Source organism: Synchiropus splendidus, chromosome 2 (assembly GCF_027744825.2).
Source record: "Synchiropus splendidus isolate RoL2022-P1 chromosome 2, RoL_Sspl_1.0, whole genome shotgun sequence".
Classification (NCBI taxonomy): Eukaryota; Metazoa; Chordata; class Actinopteri; order Syngnathiformes; family Callionymidae; genus Synchiropus; species Synchiropus splendidus.
Window position 1 is genome coordinate 10,776,262 of NC_071335.1, and position 19,344 is coordinate 10,795,605.

General features: G+C 43.0%; 3 protein-coding genes across 20 annotated transcripts in view; 1 reads left to right on the forward strand and 2 right to left on the reverse strand.

Annotated features, from left to right (window-relative positions):
* LOC128753362 (calcium/calmodulin-dependent protein kinase type II delta 2 chain) overlaps positions 1–7,528 on the forward strand; it is a 30,872-nt gene extending 23,344 nt beyond the window's left edge. For 4 of the 12 annotated variants that reach the window (XM_053854974.1, XM_053854977.1, XM_053854976.1 and 1 more), the window contains 8 exons: positions 482–526; positions 1,759–1,807; positions 2,536–2,634; positions 2,769–2,789; positions 3,083–3,158; positions 3,234–3,328; positions 3,659–3,887; positions 6,229–7,528. In XM_053854974.1, the coding sequence (XP_053710949.1) occupies positions 482–526; positions 1,759–1,807; positions 2,536–2,634; positions 2,769–2,789; positions 3,083–3,158; positions 3,234–3,328; positions 3,659–3,887; positions 6,229–6,232 (618 nt within the window). In that variant the 3' untranslated portion in view covers positions 6,233–7,528. Of the gene's footprint in view, positions 1–481; positions 527–1,758; positions 1,808–2,535; positions 2,635–2,768; positions 2,790–3,082; positions 3,159–3,233; positions 3,329–3,658; positions 3,892–6,228 lie in introns of those variants that run through there. The other 8 variants (XM_053854981.1, XM_053854985.1, XM_053854982.1 and 5 more) reach the window with 3 other exon arrangements.
* A 1,550-nt stretch (positions 7,529–9,078) lies between these two features.
* LOC128754490 (ankyrin-2-like) overlaps positions 9,079–19,344 on the reverse strand; it is a 69,091-nt gene continuing 58,825 nt past the window's right edge. For all 7 annotated transcript variants that reach the window (XM_053857150.1, XM_053857145.1, XM_053857149.1 and 4 more), the window contains 4 exons: positions 12,874–12,957; positions 11,932–12,093; positions 11,697–11,870; positions 9,079–10,734 (listed from right to left, as the gene is read on the reverse strand). In XM_053857150.1, coding sequence (XP_053713125.1) covers positions 10,720–10,734; positions 11,697–11,870; positions 11,932–12,093; positions 12,874–12,957 — 435 coding nt within the window. In that variant the 3' untranslated portion in view covers positions 9,079–10,719. The remainder of the gene's footprint in view (positions 10,735–11,696; positions 11,871–11,931; positions 12,094–12,873; positions 12,958–19,344) is intronic.
* On the reverse strand, positions 13,208–15,658 carry LOC128754491 (uncharacterized). The gene is made up of 2 exons (XM_053857153.1): positions 13,709–15,658; positions 13,208–13,348 (listed from the first exon to the last, which is right to left on the reverse strand). Exons 1-2 carry the CDS (start codon positions 15,233–15,235, stop codon positions 13,208–13,210), a joined length of 1,668 nt encoding a protein of 555 aa, XP_053713128.1. The 5' UTR covers positions 15,236–15,658.

Genomic DNA, 19,344 nt, shown 5'->3' on the forward strand with positions numbered 1-19,344 from the left:
CCTGACAGGCTGTTGACATCAGACCACATGACTCTGCCGCCCCGCGTGATGTCAAAGGATTCCTGCTCTCCCATTTGCCGTCAGGATGATTACGCATGAACATGACAGCTCGCTCTCTATCTGTGTGTCTCTCTTGATCCATCATCTGCATGTGCATAGAAAATCCACGCACACACACACACACACACACACACACGCTCATGATAATCTAGTGTAATCTGGGAGAGTGATTATAGGACTGGGGAGGTCATCAGGATCGATTCGACAAAGCCCAGACTCTTGATTATCACAGACAGTGGCGAGGGATGAGGAGAGAACGGAATTAAAATCAACATAATACCAAACAGAATTACTGACGGAGGCAGGCAGCACACCGTCAGATAGGAAGGAAGCATCACACAGCAACAGAACACACCGTCATAGTCATCGGTCCAAACTGTTTCTGGTTTAACACTCACAAAAGTATTTTTCTTTTCTGTAGGAACCACAGACAACAGTTATCCACAACCCTGTGGATGGAAACAAGGTACTGCAGACTCATGTACAATGGCACCTCAACCTTACATTCTTCTTCTTCTTCCTCCTTGTATTATTATTGTTATTATTATTATCAGTTTGTAGCTGCTAAATTTACAGGAGTCATTTTTGGTCCATCAACTGGAGTAACGGTTTCTTTAAGTGCACAGTTTATGTGCTCCTTAAGATCGTGTCCAAAACGTATAGACGTTTAAGGGGTGACTACGTTTTCTACAGGTGAGAGTACAATGTGTGCTGCTTTCACAATGAAGTTCCTTTGCAAGGCACTATTTTAGTCCTCGAAGTATTCTCGCCACAGAAACCTTTAGAGTTCACGTTCACATGGAAAATATTTTGGTTATTTCGGGTGTCAAGACACACAGAACAAACAACAGTGGTTGAATGGAATCAATATCTGAAATCAAGAGGGGGTGTTTTGGTGTTTAAATATTACTTAGGTTATTCAATTAGTTTAACTACAATTTGCAGCACTTTGCTGGCACTTAAACTACATTCATATTTTGTGCCGCAACAAGTAACTTCAACATTTTTTTTTAACTAGTCAAGTTACATCAAGTTACAACTTAAATTTTAGCAACACCAGTGAAAGAAAATATTATATAGAACTACAATGACATATTCACATTATAACTCTCGTGAAGTAGATTCTTAAAATCAGGTTCATTGATGTTCATATATGTCATATATTTATCAAATGGTGAGTTAAATCAGTAAAATGAGTAAAAGTCGTTGGCCAAACTTCTTTTTCTGCTGTTGTTTGTTAGAATTATCTCCTGGCTGAACTACTTGTAGCAGGGTTTTCCCCAGCGCTTTAGAGGCTCCCCTGTTTGTGCTCCCTCACAAGCAGTCGAGGAGGACTGCTCCTCTTTGACTGTTGAGGACACCCATGATGGACATACAATGCGCTGTGCTGCTCTCCTTATGTTTGAAACTATCATAATAATCTCAAGTCTGATTCATCACTGCTTTATATCAGGTGAGAGGAAATAACAGAACAACTCCCTGCTCCTAGTTCCTGCAGCGTGAACACACACTAAACTGATTTACTTCCTGAAGAGGTTCTGAATTTGTTCCTACAGTTTTAGAATAAAAAAAAAAATTTTCAAGCACCAGGTAGCACTTCGAGCAACACATTTATATATTGAGTTGCTTGGATTCATAGCTCTTTTGGCAAAAAAACCCCAGCCACCCATTAACATCATGCCTTTGTTTCCATTCGAGGAGTCCATTGAGAGTGCCAACACTACCATAGAGGATGAAGATGTGAAAGGTAGGTGCATTTATTTGATCTAACCTACCAGTATTTCAGTCCCACCTAAAACCTCCTGCCCACCAAACTGGTCAGAAAAGCTACACATCCGGTTAATAAAGACAAACTGAACAAACAGATGTCAACGTCTCCCTTGGGTGCTTGGACTCTCTGACCTCCACATTCACGAGGAGCATCGAAAAGTTTTGAGCCTCACACGTTGATTTCCAGGAGCACAGCACAACGCACCACACCTGATGTTCATTCATGTCGTGGTGGCAGCAGTTGTCTTGGCTCCAGTCCTTGCTCCCAGTGACTTCTACCTCTAGGCTGAAAGCGCTGGCCCCGAGGATGATGATGAGCAGCTAGTGCTGCTGTGGAGGGTTGGTGAAGTGACCAAGAGGAGTTCACCATATGGGAATTCATGACTAGCGAACAGCGTGACAATGTTGAAAAGTAAAGCAGTATAAGTCCAGTTATCATATTCTTTCTGTGTAAGGCGCACAACTTTTCGATATGGCCTTGTACATTGTCTTTAGATTCTTTTGCTTTTTCAGTTTCTTTTGTTTGTTTGTTTTGCAAACTCATATTTCTCATTTGATACTCTTTTTTTTTTTCCTTTCAAATGTTTTGATGTTTGAAAATCCATTGTCCCGGCTGATCCTTCCCGTTTATCCATCCATCTGGTATCTGACACCCTTCACCTTTATCACGTTCCGACTCTAAACCTGCCATACAACCTCCTGCAGCCCTTCGTCTGGGCAGCTTAGTGAGCTGTATGTTGAACTCTAAGAGCCGCTCCTCACAGATGTCTGAGTCCAGGCAGAACCCCAACTCCTCATTTCAAAGTAAGTCGTCGCTCGGTGGAGGAGGAAGTGTCGTCCTGCTCCCTCAGTGTCTTCAGTGGAAGATGCTGCTTGTGTTTCTGGAATTATCAGCCCATCTATGTGTCTTTTTAAACCGTATTTCTGATATCCCCCAGCCTGCACCAATAACAATAAAGGTAATACTGAGCGCTAACCAGCTGAAAAGTGCTTTGTAGCCAACATCTGCATCACATTTGTCTTTTTCCATTTTGAGATCTGTCACAGTTCTGCCATCCTGCATTCCAGTGCCTGGTTGTGTCACTATTAGTCATGGGAGACCTTCAGCTTTCAGACTAAAATGTTGTCATCGGAGCTGAGGTCGTCCATTTCTAATAACCTCAAACTATAATGCTGATTCGTAGATAGTTCCTAAGTAAAGTATCCTGTTATTTCTTGCTGAAGCTGAGATCCTGTGGCTTTGTGTTCGCAGCTCGCAAACAAGAAATCATCAAAGTCACCGAGCAGCTGATCGAGTCTATCAACAACGGGGACTTTGAGGCGTACGCGTAAGTTTCGGTCACATCACATGACTTAGGCTTTGTCCAAAAAGGCTCATCTGGCTTTTCCTTTGATCGATGCAGGAAGATATGTGACCCTGGCCTGACGTCCTTTGAGCCTGAAGCTTTGGGAAACCTGGTAGAGGGTCATGACTTTCACCGCTTTTATTTCGAGAATGGTGAGTTTGAAACTTTGCACCCAACTCTTTCCTTGTGCAGCAACACTGAAATAGCACGGTGCTTGGGATTACGGACCTAACCTAGGAGCAAAAATTAAATTGGCAGCCTGTCCTTGGTCCAGGCCAAAAATACTCTGGATATGTCCTAGAAACCTCAATCACATTTCATGCCTATGTTTGTAAACCATTCGGTATCGACGTATAGAGCCTCTTTTATCTCACGGTTAAGTAGGTTAGAATCAATGCAGCGGTTTTTAACATGTATTTTAATGAGCACACACAGAATCTATACTGCGTCCAATAGTCAGACTTTCTGTGTGCTTGTTTCAGCACTTTCCAAAGGCAGCAAGCCGGTGCACACCATCCTTCTAAACCCACACGTGCACCTCATTGGGGAGAATGCAGCGTGCATTGCCTACATTCGACTGACCCAGTACATGGATGGTAGTGGGATGCCCCGCACCATGCAGTCCGAGGAGACCCGTGTGTGGCACCGCCGAGATGGCAAGTGGCAGAACATCCACTTCCACCGCTCCGGATCACCCAGCATCCCCTCCCAGTAAGAACTGAAAATTTACTAGCGCATGACAATTGCTGATACTGTTATCAATGTGATTCATAAACAGAGGTGTCAATCTTCATCAAAATAGACAGTAGAGTTGAGGTCAACCTGGGATTCAGATAGGATTTTCTGAAGGTGACCTTTTGACACTTGATATCCAGGAGTTTCAGCTGTTGCATTATGGGACTTGGCTGCTTTTTAAAGTTACGAAATCGTGTGGCTTGTACAGGAGCTGCACTCTTACTGGAATAGCACTGAGCTTGAATCATATTGTCACCATTTACAGCAACTCTTCACGCTATGAGAAGACTAAGCCATCTTGACAGTGTGTAATGGCCCTGTTAGTCGGTTTGTTGCAATGAGTGTGGGCTCTTGGGTTTTCATACACAATCCAATATTTTTCTGGAGAGGAATCGACAAATCATTTTGCTCACCAGGTGCAGTTATCAAACCTGACAGCAAGCCAAAGGAGCAAACAGTGTCAATGTGCAGCGATTGTGGTGAGAGGGACACAAGACTCGCACATTTTTCATCCTTGTTTCTAATACTTTATATACTGACAGACCTTCCCTTCGCACAAAACACCTACCGCTTGTGTCAGTGAGGGATGATGACTTCATTACTGTTGTCGTGGTACACTCTTTCACGACTCAGTTTTTTTTGTCAGAAGTGCCACCCAATATCTTGCTGTCCGCTGCTATGTTTGGCTGTGCCACTTTGCTCGGGGGTTTGGTCTTGGCCGGCAGTTTGTATAACTTCCTGTTTCTGAAATGGCTTCAGCTTGAGCAGAAGTGCAGGCAAACAGCTTCCATCATGTGGAATGTTTTACGGCTGCAGACCTGTACTTGTATTTTAATATGTGATGTAATATTCCATGTACATTACTATGCAGTCAGGCTGAGTTTTAGGCATTACTGTAAAAATGTCGTACCCTGCCTTTAAGCTTCGTGAAGGTGGCATCAGGTGGGTGCAGCTCTCCAAACGTGTCATGTTGAGAACTTCTACTACAGTTACTAGAGCTGACTAGTGATTCCAAGTTCTCAAAGCGATCTGATTCATTTCACAAGGGCCCCATTTGATTTGTGATTTATTTCGATTTCAACTTGGCAGGGGATATTCTCGTCCAGGTGGCGGGAACCTATGGCTCGCGAGCCAGATGTGGCTCTTCCAACAAAGGAGTCTGGCTTTCTGACATCAGAGAGAAATTATAGGCGTTTTGTTGACGTTAAAGTGGTAAAAAGCACTGTTCTCATCCATACGTTTTCCAGTAGGAATCCATATGGATTCCTACTGTAGAGGCGGAGCCATGATGTAGCGATCAACCACTGTGATTGGACTGCAAAGCATCATGGGAAGTGTTTAGGTCACGTTACTGAGCTTCTTATTGAGAGTGATGAGACCGATGCAGCTCTGCCCTGTGTCACATTGCTGATGCTGAACTGTAGTCACTGTAGTACTGCCAGATGCTAATAGACATATATATATATATATATATATATATATATATATATATATATATATATATATATATATATATAGAGAGAGAGAGAGAGAGAGAGAGAGAGAGAGAGAGAGAGAGAGAGTGGTACCTCGGTTCTTGACCACAATCCGCTCCATACGGCCGTCCGAGAAGCCATTTGTTCAAAATCTGAATCGATTACGGAGAAGAGTGCACAGTGAAGAGGTGCCCGGTGCGTGTCCAGCTCTGAATGTGCGCTTCTGTGCAGTTTGGCTGTGACAAAGTCATAAACCAAGTAACGCTCTGTCCCAGACTCGCCTCATCCCTGTCCCAGCTCCAGCCCACAACAGGACATCAAACCCTGGAGTGCGCGCTCCAGCCTCGGAGGTGTGGAGAGCGAGCACCTCCCCTGTGACCACGGTCTGGTGTGGAGACAGGAAAGGTTTTACACCTCAATATGAAAATGTAGCTAACGGGACACGTCTGCATACAGAGGCAATAACAAAGTGCGTCATGGGTCAGCTGATCGGGAGCGTTCAAGTTCTGGATTATCGTTCAAAAATCAGAAACAAAAAAATCTTGAAATTTTTCTTCGAAGTCCGGGACGTTCGAAAACCTAGGTTCCACTGTCTATTATGGAATTACGCTTTAAAATATGTGGGGGTTTCTGCTCTCTCAGTCAAAAAGATTGGTCGAAAAATCCCCAATAATAATTGATATTGGTCAGTGTGGTGGTAAATCCTGCTCTAACAGTTGTTATTTAAGGACAGTCGCCAACGTCCTCCTTGTTTAGATGAAATATTTTCTCGTTTCTATGATCACAAACCACGATGTTAAGCACTATGTGTTCAAACTCTCCCCTCTGTGTTTTTTTTCCAGTTAATGGGGTGATCGACAGACTATCATCGAATCTTCAGGGGCAGTTAACTCGCCAACCTTCAACTGCTCTACTAGGGTCAACCTCTACATGGACATTGCACAGGACGAAGTATTAATACATTGTTATGGTTATGGTGTTAAATCAATGGACATCATTCAAAACCACCCAGGGTGGCTGCACACTATATTAGGACATTATAAAATTAGCATATTGGCATTTTTGGGTTTGTTTTCTAAGGTGTTTTGGTATGCATTTTAAATATAAAATAGAAATTACTGTAACCTCTCCTGGAAGTTAGTTCTGTATTTTTATGTGTACTTATGTGTGTGCAATACAAAATAAAAACAAAAAAAAAATCTGCAATTGGGAGATCAGAATGTTCAGTTGAGCTTGCTTTAGTTCTGGTGATGTATATACATTGTGGTTGTTGATTACAAATTGAAATTGCTATTCTTGCTATCGGATGAATTAAGAGTTTCTAAGCTACATTTATGTTTGCTATGAGCTAAGTTGAGTTGTTTGCATCGCCTGACTTTGACTTAAAATGCTGACTGAAATGTTACGAACGAGCAGAGCAGCATTCACTAACCAGTAAAATAAGTTTGCCTTTATAACAGTGAATTGAAAATTAAGAGAATGTAGCATATATGTAATATATGAAAAACCAAGACTATTGTGTAGTGCATGGGGGAAATTATTGTGACCAAGATCATATCGAACTATAATATATTTGATTTGTAAGTCACTTGTTTGTTTACATTTGTTAATGTTGTGCATCTGTCCTGTCCCGGATGTTTCTGCTGTCCTATATCATTCAAATGTAAAACCATAACACGCGCACAAGTAATAGCTGGTTAATATTCGAACTGAACATGGAAGAGGTGAGAAAAATCGTCATGGTTGCTTTACAGTCTGTACAATTGATTTACTGCGTTTTGTTTTTTTTTCATGTTTGTATTGTGGGACTGTATGTATCTTTTTTTTTTTGGATCATTTTAAATATGTTGCTTTGCCGATGACACAGAGAATGGTTCTAAAATACAATGGAGGCTTTGTTTAGGGATGGACAACCCGGCTGGTGGAGGAGGAGCTGTGTGACAGTCAAAGCCAGTGTCATCTTTTAGCTTCATTTTTGTCTCCCTTTTTTTTTTAATGGGTATAAAATCCTGACATTTGTTTTGATGAAACGTATGATGTCAATTCAAAGCACCACTCCTTATATGGTGTAACTGTTGCCAGGGCGGCAATGATGGCTTACGATGTTTAAGTAATAAATAAATAAATCAGCAACAAGGTGTGACAATGAATGAATGGGCTCTGTGAGTTTTCTTGAGTCTCACGTTCATGGACATGTCTCCAGTTAAGGTGTGAGTCCAGGTAAAATCTGTGTCCCTCATGTCTCCTTCCCCCGAAGACGCTGACAAGAATTAAAGAGCCAGAAGAACCTACTTGTGCACTTTGCCTATTGGCAGAACTTTCCTGGCTTTGGGGGGTTTGAACATCCCTGGTGACCATACCACCAGCTGCCCTGGGGTCAACACGGTTTTCTTTCTCAATCCTGACTCTGGTAATAAGGAGACAGTGGAAAATAAATGTTTCAAACTTCCGCACAACTGTTCTCTATCCACAAAGAAAAGCTTGCTGAGGAAAAGGGCTTCCATTTTGAATGGCAACCTGCAGCACTCTTAACTCTCACCATGTTGACATGACTGCTGTTGGTGGACTTCCTCTCACTGGTTTTACAGGAGGTTGCATTGACAACAGCTGACATTATAACCAATGAGCAGTGAGGATGGACTCAAGAGGGTTTATTTTAGATTCAAATGTACCTAAAATACACTCAAGTCAAACAAGGAATGACTATGACAGCTACATAGATACAAATGTACTGACATGAAACGTAGTCAAGCCTGCACCAAAACGAAACAATGCCACAGTGCTCATGTAATGCGAGTATTACGGTAATGCCATCCATTGCTACACATGACTATTTATTTATCATGATATTTTGTAGAATCCCTCAGGTTGCCTATGATCACACTGGCATAGACTTGAACTGGAGAACCCTTGGAAGTCACCCAGGAAATGTGACCTGTTGAATACGTATTTATTTAAAATTATATTTTGGACAAACTACTGTGTTGACCACTATTCCACTGGTCTAGACTCGAACTAGAGCATCCCTGGAAGTCACCCAGAACGTTCAATCATTTCAAAATAAAGGCTTTCTGCCTTGTTTTTGATGCCAGCTTTCCGAAATTAGATATAAAAACAGGAGCCTGAAAACTGTTATTCACCTCATAAACATAGAAGTTAGTCCCTTTCCACATGTAGAATTGCTGAAAACATTAATTGTTTATCGCTATAACTATGACACACATCGGACATTTCCATATGGGCCTTCAAAGACAAGTAATTGAAAATTCCAATAATGCCAGTTGAAGTAGAAATAATAAAAAAAAAAAAAGTACCCCATCTCATTTTAGTCCCTGTTAGATCTCTGATGCACAGTCAGTGAATTTTCGACTTAACCAATGCTAATGGATGCTAACAGCTGGCTTTGTAGAATGCGAAAAGTCAATTTCAAATTGATAATTGAGATACAAATATAGTAGTACACAGACTATGAAAGTGCAGTGGCACAAACAAAATCTTCAGGGGAAATGTGGGAGGAAACCTGAGTGCCTGGAGAATGTCCAGGAAGCACACACAACCCCACAAAAGGAAATAGCAGTTTCTTTTTGCTGCTGATATTTAAGGTGTGCCTCTCCCTCTTTGCTCTGTCACACTGGCAGAGGGTTACAGCCAACGGAATGATCTGCAAAAATACAAGAAAGAAAGATACCACGGTATTTGTATACCTTTATTTTCTGTCATCGATAGACACACTGCAGCCATTTTGTTTTTGTTGTTTTGAATTCTGATTAGTAACATGCTTTTCTTCTATATACACACACACACACTAATACAGGCGGACTGTATTTGTGTGTGTGTATGTGTCATATATTTATATAGCTGTCATCATAACAGAAAAAGGGATGCTGACTTTTTGAAATTAAAATATACCTGTCACAGTGAACTTCCACTAGTCTGCAATTTACAAGATTCTATTGTCACAAAATAATACAGAGTTAGTGAATACATTTGATATTCAGATACATGGTGAAGCGATACTGAAACCTGCGCGTGAGCCGAATTTCGCTTCCCTCTCGTATGTGAACTCTGCCTCAAATCACAAAATTTTCACTGGAAAAAAATAAAACAGAGGTGATTTGTTCAGACATTCAGAAATGAGTTAAATACCTACTTACAACTGTCACACTTCCACAAGCACACACTCAAAAAAGTAGGACTAAATGAATAAAGGCTAATACAATTCAACACAAAAGACCACACATGTTCAGTGTTGTCAATCACAGCGAGCGCTGAAATAAATAGAACATCGTCATTGGCTTTCAAAGGATAAATATGACAAGAATTTCACATGAAAAGTATTACTAGCTTTTGGATAATCTCCTCTTCAGTGCTGCCGTTTATGAAATATACCTAATTTGGAGACATGCAAGAACAGATGAACTGATCGCTCCCGCTCCTCTTTTCGTACATCCATAACTCACAATGAAATAAAGGCATAAAGAAACGTACCATTGAAAGATGAAAGACACGAGAAGGAACCAGGGACACAGAACTACGAAGCCATGATCCGAACGACAGTCATGCCCGCTCTACTTTGGATGAGTGATTATACATTTCTAGGCTACAGATGTCCGTATTGTCTATTGTTATACATCATATATATATAATGCCCAAAGACAGATTACACACACAGCGAAGCACAGCAGCAGCAGCAGTATATTCAGAGTCAGCACACTGGGGCCGTCGTGACCACCTGATTTAAAAGAGTGAATAGTAAAGTGAGTGAGAGTCCAGTGTGAGTTTCTTAGAGAGGCAGTGAAGTGTGACATATTGTCCAGACACCAACTGTGAGTGAAGAAGTTTTTTTTCTTTCTTTCTACAACTGATCTAAGGTGGGTTGCTTGTGAATCACTCTAGTTGCTCCCCTTTAGAAAACACGTAAGACGTACACAACATGAGAGGAAATCAAGGGGGCGCTCTTTGGTCACAAAAGAAAGGCAAAACAAATCATGAAGTTAAAAAGCCACCAGGGAAGAACATGAGAAGAGTGGACAAAGGTGAATCTTCTGGGACTTTGGTGGGAAGACAGTGGAAGCTTTGAGGTGCGCACTGGGACTGCGTGTGGCTAGTGCATAGGATTAGAGGGAAATTGAGTGCATGGAGAGCGTAAGACATTCGACTACTCGTCCTCTTCTTCCTCATAGCTGTCTGTTTCTTTCTCGTAGTAGTGGTGGAAGAGTTGGTGCAGATGCTGCTGAAGACCTCCGGGTTTTGAGCTTTTTCCGAGGCAGTCTGCTAGGTCTGGATCTCGCTGCCCTGATCCCTTCACCACTGTTCTTCTGAGGCGCCGACCTTTACGCATGTGGGCCCTACGGTCAGACGAATGAGGCAGTGAGAAACTTGGCGTGGTCACAGGGGAACATGGTGAGCAAAGAATGGAGTCATGCTGGCCCTGGTCAAGACGCAATGGACTCATCGGAGAGGCCCAGTCCTGATATTCAAGATGCAACTCACTTGGGACATGTGAGCTGGTGTTAGCTCTCTGCTGCCACCCTGTTTCTGGGTTGTTTGATTCAAAACTCATGTCGATCTTCACTTTCAGATGTGGAGCTTGATGCTGGATGAGTCCCTGATGTTGCGAGGAATTGTTTTTGGTCTCCTCAGGAGGAGTGAGCAAAATGAGCAGCAGCTTTGTTGGTAAATGTTTTCATTGGCTCATCTTTCTCTTAAGGATGATTAGATCATCCAAAGTTGGGGGACCCATTGACCATTATGTCCCTAAAGTGTAAGCACTATGTTCAACCAACGTTTCCAAACTGAAATGATGACGAAGTTTTTCCCGAGCTTATTACAGGGAAATTCGTTTTTGTTTTAGTTTGGTGTCAACCTCAAACAATGAGTCCTGGAAAGCGGATTAGAATTAGTATAAAACAACTCATGCTTTATTAAACAAACATTTGAAGCACAAGTTTTAAACGGTCATCATTTCACAGCAGGAAAAAAAGGGCGTCATTGTGAAATTGTTACTTTCAAGACCGACTGACACATTCATGAGGTAAACACAACACACACCGAGCACTTAGTGAAACAACATGAAACATGAGTGAAAAAGTGCCACCCAACACTGCACACCAACACACTCCACCGCCTACACACCTCCTGACCACTGTTCCGTCTTCTTTAACACACTCTCTCTCCACCACAGGGGGGAGCTCTGTTTTCGTAAAACCACTTAAATAAACCAGTGCCTAATGGCACACATGGAAGAGAAAGACTTGTTGATCAGACCAGATCAAACCGCTCACTTATTATTACACACAAATGCACAAACCTGTTTGAAGTCCTCTCGGGCTGAGGGGAGGTCAGATGCCAGTGCAGAATCTCCATGCTGAGTCATCGTCCTTTCCCCCTTTACTACGGTGGTCCTGTCCGTCTGACTGACCTTGTACCCTCCCACCGCGGCCTGCTTTGATGCTGGGCGGCTCTCTGTCCCGTCAAAGGTCACCTGCATTGGAAGGATTGGCTTTATTGTACACGCTACTGAATGTTAGAAAGAGAAAACACACCTCTGTGTGGTCGCCTTCGCTCTTTAGGACAGTCCGCTTGACAACCTTGGAGTATCCGTCTCCTTTTCTAACACTAATGGACCCTTGGGATGCACCGGCTGGGACGCCTTCCAGGTCAGTGCCGTCGGTAGAAACACACTTTCGAATTACTTTGCGAGTAACCTGAGAAAGATGATGGTGCTTAGTGTTTTAAGCAGATTTTATTCTGCCACACAACAATGCAGTTATTTGCGGGGGTGAAAGTTGAAGCAGCCTCACGCTGTCTGATGTGCAACAAGCTTTCTTGAACACTAGGAGGAGAACACGGCGGAGGATGACAGCCCTCCTCCTTGTCTTTTGCATGTGCAAAACACATTTACAAACTCTAGGAACAAATGTGCAAATAGCAAAACACATTTACAGCATTTCAAATAAGTTTACAAATTTATTTAGCAAACTATTTGCCACTATTTTTTCCTGAGTTTGTAAGTGCATTTCCAAGTTTATAAATCTGTTTTCAGAGTTTATAAATTTGTTTTCAGACTTCAGCATCTGCATTTAGTTGACTCCCAATGACGATCCCCTGCCATTGATACATGTAGAACATTCCAGAAACCACTTCACGTCCGTATGATTCTTCAAACTCTGAAAACACATTTACTAACTCTGAAAACACACTTTTTTTTGCTAAAGAAGTTTGTAAATTTGTTTGAAATGTTGTAAACACTATCTGTACATTTGATCCACGAGTTTGTACATTTGTTGCAAAAATTTGTGAATGTGTTTTGCACTTCTCAGCCACCGTACTATGGACATTCATCTTTCATTCATGTCATAGATAGGGTCGCGGGAGGCTATCCCAGCTACACAGGACAAGAGGCAGCTCTGGACGTATCACCAGTGCCACACAGAAGCCAATAGACAGATAACCACACGCTCACTCAGAGTTACCGAGTGACATACCCTCTTGACAACGGTGTGTCCATTTTCGTCTGTGTACTTTTCTTCCGTCACTGATGGAGTCGAAAGGTCTGGCATTTCATCACTCTGAAAGACAGGAAGTAAAATACATTTTCCAAACATAAACTTGGCTAAATGCATCAGTTAGGGAACCAAAAAAATGCTCAAGTTGGACAACTGCATTCTCAGGAGAAAAAAAAAAAACAACCTCATAGAGTAGTAGCGGGGGAAATAAAAATTCCAGCCAGGTTCGCGGAGAATCACCACCTCCTTTGTCATCATTCGTTGTTATTGTCACTTGTTAGTATTTGTGGTTTCGACTGAGAATCTCAGATGGTTAGAGTCGTGCTCCAATCTCACGTCTATCATGCCCATTTGAATCAGATACCTTGATGACAACTCTCCTTCGCACTATTCTGGTTGTCAAGAACTCGTCATCTGAACTTTCCGACATTGGTCCCAGCTCCGCGCTGACTTCCTGACCAGGTAGCACAAATCCATCAGTGGCCCAAGCATTGGGACGACACACGCAGCAGCAAGAGGTGGAGGAAAACCAGGGTGCTACGGTGCACTTTCCAAACAAATTCTTTTGAGAGAAAAGTGCACCAGAAGACTCGGCGCTCACAAAAACAAATGTGCCAAACAACCATGCAAATTTAAATCCATAATGACACTGCCGTTGACATGCGGAGTTAGGAATTTTCAAAACAAATCGGAGTTTCTGCTTCCATGAGTAAAACCAGAAGGGTAGCCATCATTCCTTAAGTCACATAGCCTGGTGTGGTTAAGCTCAGCTCAGGGGAAAACTTGCAGTTGTTGCCTGGTAAGTTCATCTTACCCTCGCCAGCGCTTCACCGATATCCTCATACTCCCCCATCCTAGCGATGGCTGCCTCACACATGATGAATTCCTCATCGGAATCATCCCACTGTTTCAGTTTGCCATGTTCTTCATGGCTGAAAGAAGCATCCTCGTAGTCTTCATCGCTCCCTGAAGACAGAACAGCTGCTCTCTTTCCTTGTTTAGGACATTCCTCCACACTTCCAGCTGCCTCTTCGGACGCTGCCGCTCCATGGGTGCAGTCAAAGAAAAGCTCTGGGTCATTTCCAACCACGGCTGAACTATGAGCACCGCTTTGCACGACCTCGGAATATTCTGGTGGAACAAGGTTTTGTTGTGCAGGTGGGGAGCTGTAGTCATCATCAGAGGCTGACAAAGTCTGCGCTTTGGATTCAAGCGGAGTGACATGATAATCAGCGGAATCCACTGACTCAGAATGCAAGTGGCCAAAATCAGGCTGCTTGTCAAACAAAGACATGTCTGGGACTATTTCCTCAAAAGTGAAATATTCTGCAGGCGACGCCGTCTCCTGAAGCAAATCCCAGGACTGGTTCATGTCCAGTGACGCCTCATCATGCAGAGGGGCACCTTCACCTGGCTCTTGGGCTGTGGATTCTTCTTTGTGGATGTCCACTAAATCAGAGAATGAGGAGGTCGAGTCATCTTCTTGAATGTCGCCTCTACTGTCATTCAGACTGATCACTTCACTTGATTCTTCGGGGAGAGACGTTGCATCAGTGTCAGGCTGATTCTCATGGAACATTGCAGGCAGACATGTTTCTTTTGAGGAACTTTCCTCAACTGATGGGACGCATCGGTCACTTCCAAAATCATGTCCTTCACTGCTACCACTCATCAGGGGACATTCGATGTCGTTTGCTACAGCAGAAGTGTCCAGCAGTTCTTTATATTTAATTTGATCGGCTGCTGAGGCGGTGGTTTGCTCTGTCTCCTCCTCCTCCTCCTCTAGTGAAAACGGTGTGCTGGGTCTTTGAGATTTCTCCTCAGTGAGACATTCAAAATCAGCCAGATCATTGTCGAAGAGAATAGCTGTCGCTTCATTTCTGGATTCAGGTTCCTCTGAACAAGTCAACATTCCTTTCATCTCCTCAAGGTCACAGATCAACTTGTCCAGCTGTGGTGAGCCGGACACTGACGGCGTCGGAGAAGACTCAGAGGACAAGGTACATTTCTCATCGGTGGCATCTTGGCCAGGGACATCAGTTGGAGGCGCATTCAAGGGAGAGATTTTGGAATGTTCTTCTAGTTCAGAGGATTCTAATGGGTCTTCTGCTTCCAGGGGGGAGTTGACATCAGCGGTCAATCCTTCAAGTTCGACTAGAGATTCGGTACTTTCAGTCAACACTGCACCTGAGTGAGGCAGCTGGCTCTCATCGTACAAGTATGGCTGTTTAATATCTGACACATTAGTCTCAGATGATGTGAAATCCTGAAAGAAATGATGAGATGAGGTGAAAAAACAAACATGATTTTGAAAAAAAAAACCAAAAACATAGTGATGCATGCGTATGCCAACACCGCATTGAGAAGATTTTCAATGCAGAAATTCACTTATAACCAACGTCATATTCAGGGAAACCTCATGGTTTTGCTGATATTTAGGGAAACCAGAAACAATGATCATGACAGTAGGTTAAAGTGAAGGTAAATGCAAAGCCAACACCTTTTAACATACTGAACGACCCGTTTCCTTTATTGACAAACAGGAATGGCATCATAAATCAGAAGCAAAGCAAGTAGTGTGGCAGCTTCCTACCACAGGTTTTTGGATCTGCTCAAATGCATTTAAGCCAAGCTGTGCGGTCAAACCAGCAGGGAACATTAGTGAACGCATAATTCCACATACAAACACTGTTTAGCACCAAATGTATTTATTAGGACAACCAGCACCGCATGACCACTGGGCAAGCCAGCTTACCGGAACCAAGAAAACTTTGATCTTGTCCACATTCTGGTGATTTCCTTGTCATGTCTCTGGTATTGTCCACTTATGTCAAAGAATCGTAATCCTTTGTGCCACTGATCAACTTCTTTCTTGAGTCAGTTCAAGGTTCATCTCCAGCCAAAAGTCAAATCACGTACTTCTAATGCTTTGCGACTCAACTGAAGTATTTTAAAAGGTATAACCTGACAATTCTGCAGGTTTGCTTCTGGCTTTGGCAAGTTTAACTCAGGGTCTGTAGAGCATATGTGGCTGGCGTGACTATATATATGCACCTCTGCCAAGGAGGTTATGTTTCCAACTGTGTTGCTTTGTCTGTCTGTCTCTGCTCAAAATGACTTGAAAAGTTGAAGGAGGAATTTGAATGAATTTTCAGGTGCGAAACGGGACAAGGAAGAAATGAATCAATTTTGGGAGTGATCCTGGATCCAAGAATTTTTTAAAGGATTCTTTTGCTTTGGGAGATACTGTAGGACCATTTACTGTATTTGTGCCAGACTGGCGTTTGGATCCAGGATCTTGAAGAATATTTTGACATGAGAAGACTGTGTTGGGGGAGGAATGAAGCTGCTTAACGGGGCGTTGCGCTCTCTGAGTGCTTTTTTGAGTTCATAACGGCCTGGCAGTAACTTGCCTTTCACGTCTCTTACAATAACAGTCTCTTAACAGGTGATTACAGCTAAATTCATTTTGCATTCCTGATAGAAATGCTCAGTATCCACCAATGCCAGTCGTGGTTGGACTACAAACATAATGGAGCTCTATGCCCAATCGAAACAATCGGACATGGGGCTTGATAATTGTTGGGGAAGAAAAAGAATTCCTATATGATGCATTGGCTTTTGTTTCATTTATGGTGGCGTGCTGGGTAAAAACGTTGAGTATAAAATGGTCTCCCAATATTTGTCATTGTTTTGAGTTTAATGATTTGCATCAACAGGCGATTTGTTCCCATGTTGAATACATTTACCTTTATAGACGGGATCAAACAAGTGAGACATCAGCCTCCTGGAACCCAACTTTATCACAGTTTTTTCATCAGTTCGTGATCTCTGCTCTTGAGTATGAAGCACTGACTGGAAGTCACGTACATGGCCTTCTTCTGCTTGGGTCTCATGACTCACTGAACAGAGCTCAAAGCGATTATGAGTTGATATTGGGCTATCATTGTTTGTTGCTAACACAACGCATGCTGGTGCACGACATGAGTCTTCTGATATATTCACGCTTTGTGATTTTAGAGATAAGGCAGTGTGCTGATCCAATAAATGCATTGGGGAATTTAAATGACTGTGAAAGGCTGAGTCCCCATGGTGTTCATCAGGTTTTACTTCAGCAAGAGAAGGGATGTTATAGAGTTCAGGACCAAGATTGTCAGGCAAATGATGCTTCACATTCACTGAACTCAAAATCTTTTTATCTGACAACCCAAAAACTGATGGATTTGGGGAAGTGTTTTGAAGCTGACTCTGTACAAAGCTTATGACAGTAATGTCATTTTGTTTTTCTCTGGAGGCAGGATGCGATTTATTATCCATAGCACTCCTGAAACCTTCGATTTCAGCGCCTTTATACAATGGATCAAGGATACTGGTGATGAAGCAGCTTGGTGTGTGATCAGGTTTTAATTGAGTCATGTGTGTTTTCAAAACTGGGGACTCGTCAATAGATGATGAAAAACTCTCGTGGTCTGAGGGCGAATATGAATCTGAAATGGAAAGAGACTCTGTTTTGTTGAAAGCATCAAGAAAAATTTCTGAAGAAGGAAAGAACAAAACATCATCACGGAAAAAAACCTCCGAATTCTGTGAATGCTCACGGATGAAGTCAACGGACTCCTCGTAATAGGAGTCAGAGGTGTCTATATCAGAAGAAGTTGAAAACGATGATTCTGATCGTTCAGGGTACTGTAAGTAGTAGTCACAATGTCGATTCAATAAGTTTCCATGGTGAACGTCAGGACTAATAATAGGATCAAAAGAACATGAGGATTCCGGAGAAGATGGCCGAAATTCTTCTAAGAAATCCTCAAGCGCCCTACAATCGGTTCCTTCAAGAGTGGAAGAAACAGATTCTGGTGACCAAGGCCTGCTGCCGAACAATACTTCAAGCTCCACGTCTGACAAGACAGAATGAGGAGACTCTGGTCTGGTTTCATCAAACAAGGTGTCAAGATGTAAATCGGTCCCTTCCCAATCTGAAAGACTCGACTGGGGTGTGAAAGATGTGGCCCTCGAAGACTCAACCTCACATATGATGTGGTCTGCTCTGAACTGAGGAACTGGAGAATCCGGAGACAGGGCCCTCAGTTCCTCTTCAGACACCACTGAATCAGGGGACTTTGGTCTGAGCTCGACCTTCGGAGATAGAGAGTCGGGAAACTCTGGTGCGGTTTCATTGAAAAAGGTATCAAGATACAAATCGGTTCCTTCCCAATCTGAAAGACTCGATTGGGGTGTGAATGATGTGGGCCTTGTCGATTCTTCCTCACAAACAATGTGGTCGACAGTGAATTGAGGAACAGGAGAATCAGGAGACAGAGCTCTATGTTCACTTTGAGCAGTACATGTATTTGAATCAGGAGACCTAGCTCCCACCTCTGCTTCCAACTGTCCTGTGGGTGAGGGTCGGCCATTGTCCGTCAAGCGTTGGGGAAGCTCTGAACAATCTGTGTCAACTGACTTCATTTCAAACACATCTTCATTTGCTTTTTGTTGTGTTAGTCCACGGACGACATCTGCATACGTGAAGTTCTTGGAGACGAAGAAGGGTTTAGATTCAGTTCTGGGTTGGCAACTGCTCTCAACCAAATGTTCTGATGAAAGGGAATCTGGTGAATCGGGCCTGTTTTCATCAAAAAGAGTCCTCAGCCAACATTCTGTATCCTCACCATCTGACATGCTCAGTGTGGACTCTGGGCTCTGTGCAGAGTATTTTAAATAATAGTCACAATGTTGCTCTCCAGCCTTCAAATTTTGAACCTCTGGACAAGAGACGCCACCCACTGAACACAGGGATTCCGGAGAAGAGGGTCTAAAGTCTTCTAACCATTCCTTGAGCAATGAGGAGTCAAAATTGGAAGAAACAGATTCTGGTGACCAAGGCCTGCTGCAGAACAATACTTCAAGCTCCACGTCTGACAAGACAGAATGAGGAGACTCTGGTCTGGTTTCATCAAACAAGGTGTCAAGATGCAAATCGGTCCCTTCCCAATCTGAAATACTAGATTGGGGTGTGAATGATGTGGCCCTCGAAGACTCAACCTCACATATGATGTGGTCTGCTCTGAACTGAGGAACTGGAGAATCCGGAGACAGGGCCCTCAGTTCCTCTTCAGAGACCACTGAATCAGGGGACTTTGGTCTGAGCTCGACCTTTAGAGATAGACACTCGGGAAACTCTGGTGCGGTATCACCGAAAAAGGTATCAAGATACAAATCGGTCCCTTCCCAATCTGAAATACTCGAATGGGGTGTGAATGATGTGGCCCTCGAAGACTCAACCTCACATATGATGTGGTCTGCTCTGAACTGAGGAACTGGAGAATCCGGAGACAGGGCCCTCAGTTCCTCTTCAGACACCACTGAATCAGGGGACATTGGTCTGAGCTCGACCTTTAGAGAGAGACACTCTGCAAACTCTGGTCCGGTCTCATTGAAAAAGGTATCAAG

What these genes read in the sequence shown, in the direction of transcription:
- LOC128754491 (XM_053857153.1), bottom strand. Translation starts at nt 15,235, where the DNA reads ATGCATCACTATGTTTTTGGTTTTTTTTTTCAAAATCATGTTTGTTTT. An exon ending in TCGGTGAAGCGCTGGCGAGG is followed by an intron (nt 13,349 to 13,708) that starts GTAAGATGAACT and finishes CTACCTGGTCAG; the next exon opens with GAAGTCAGCGCGGAGCTGGG.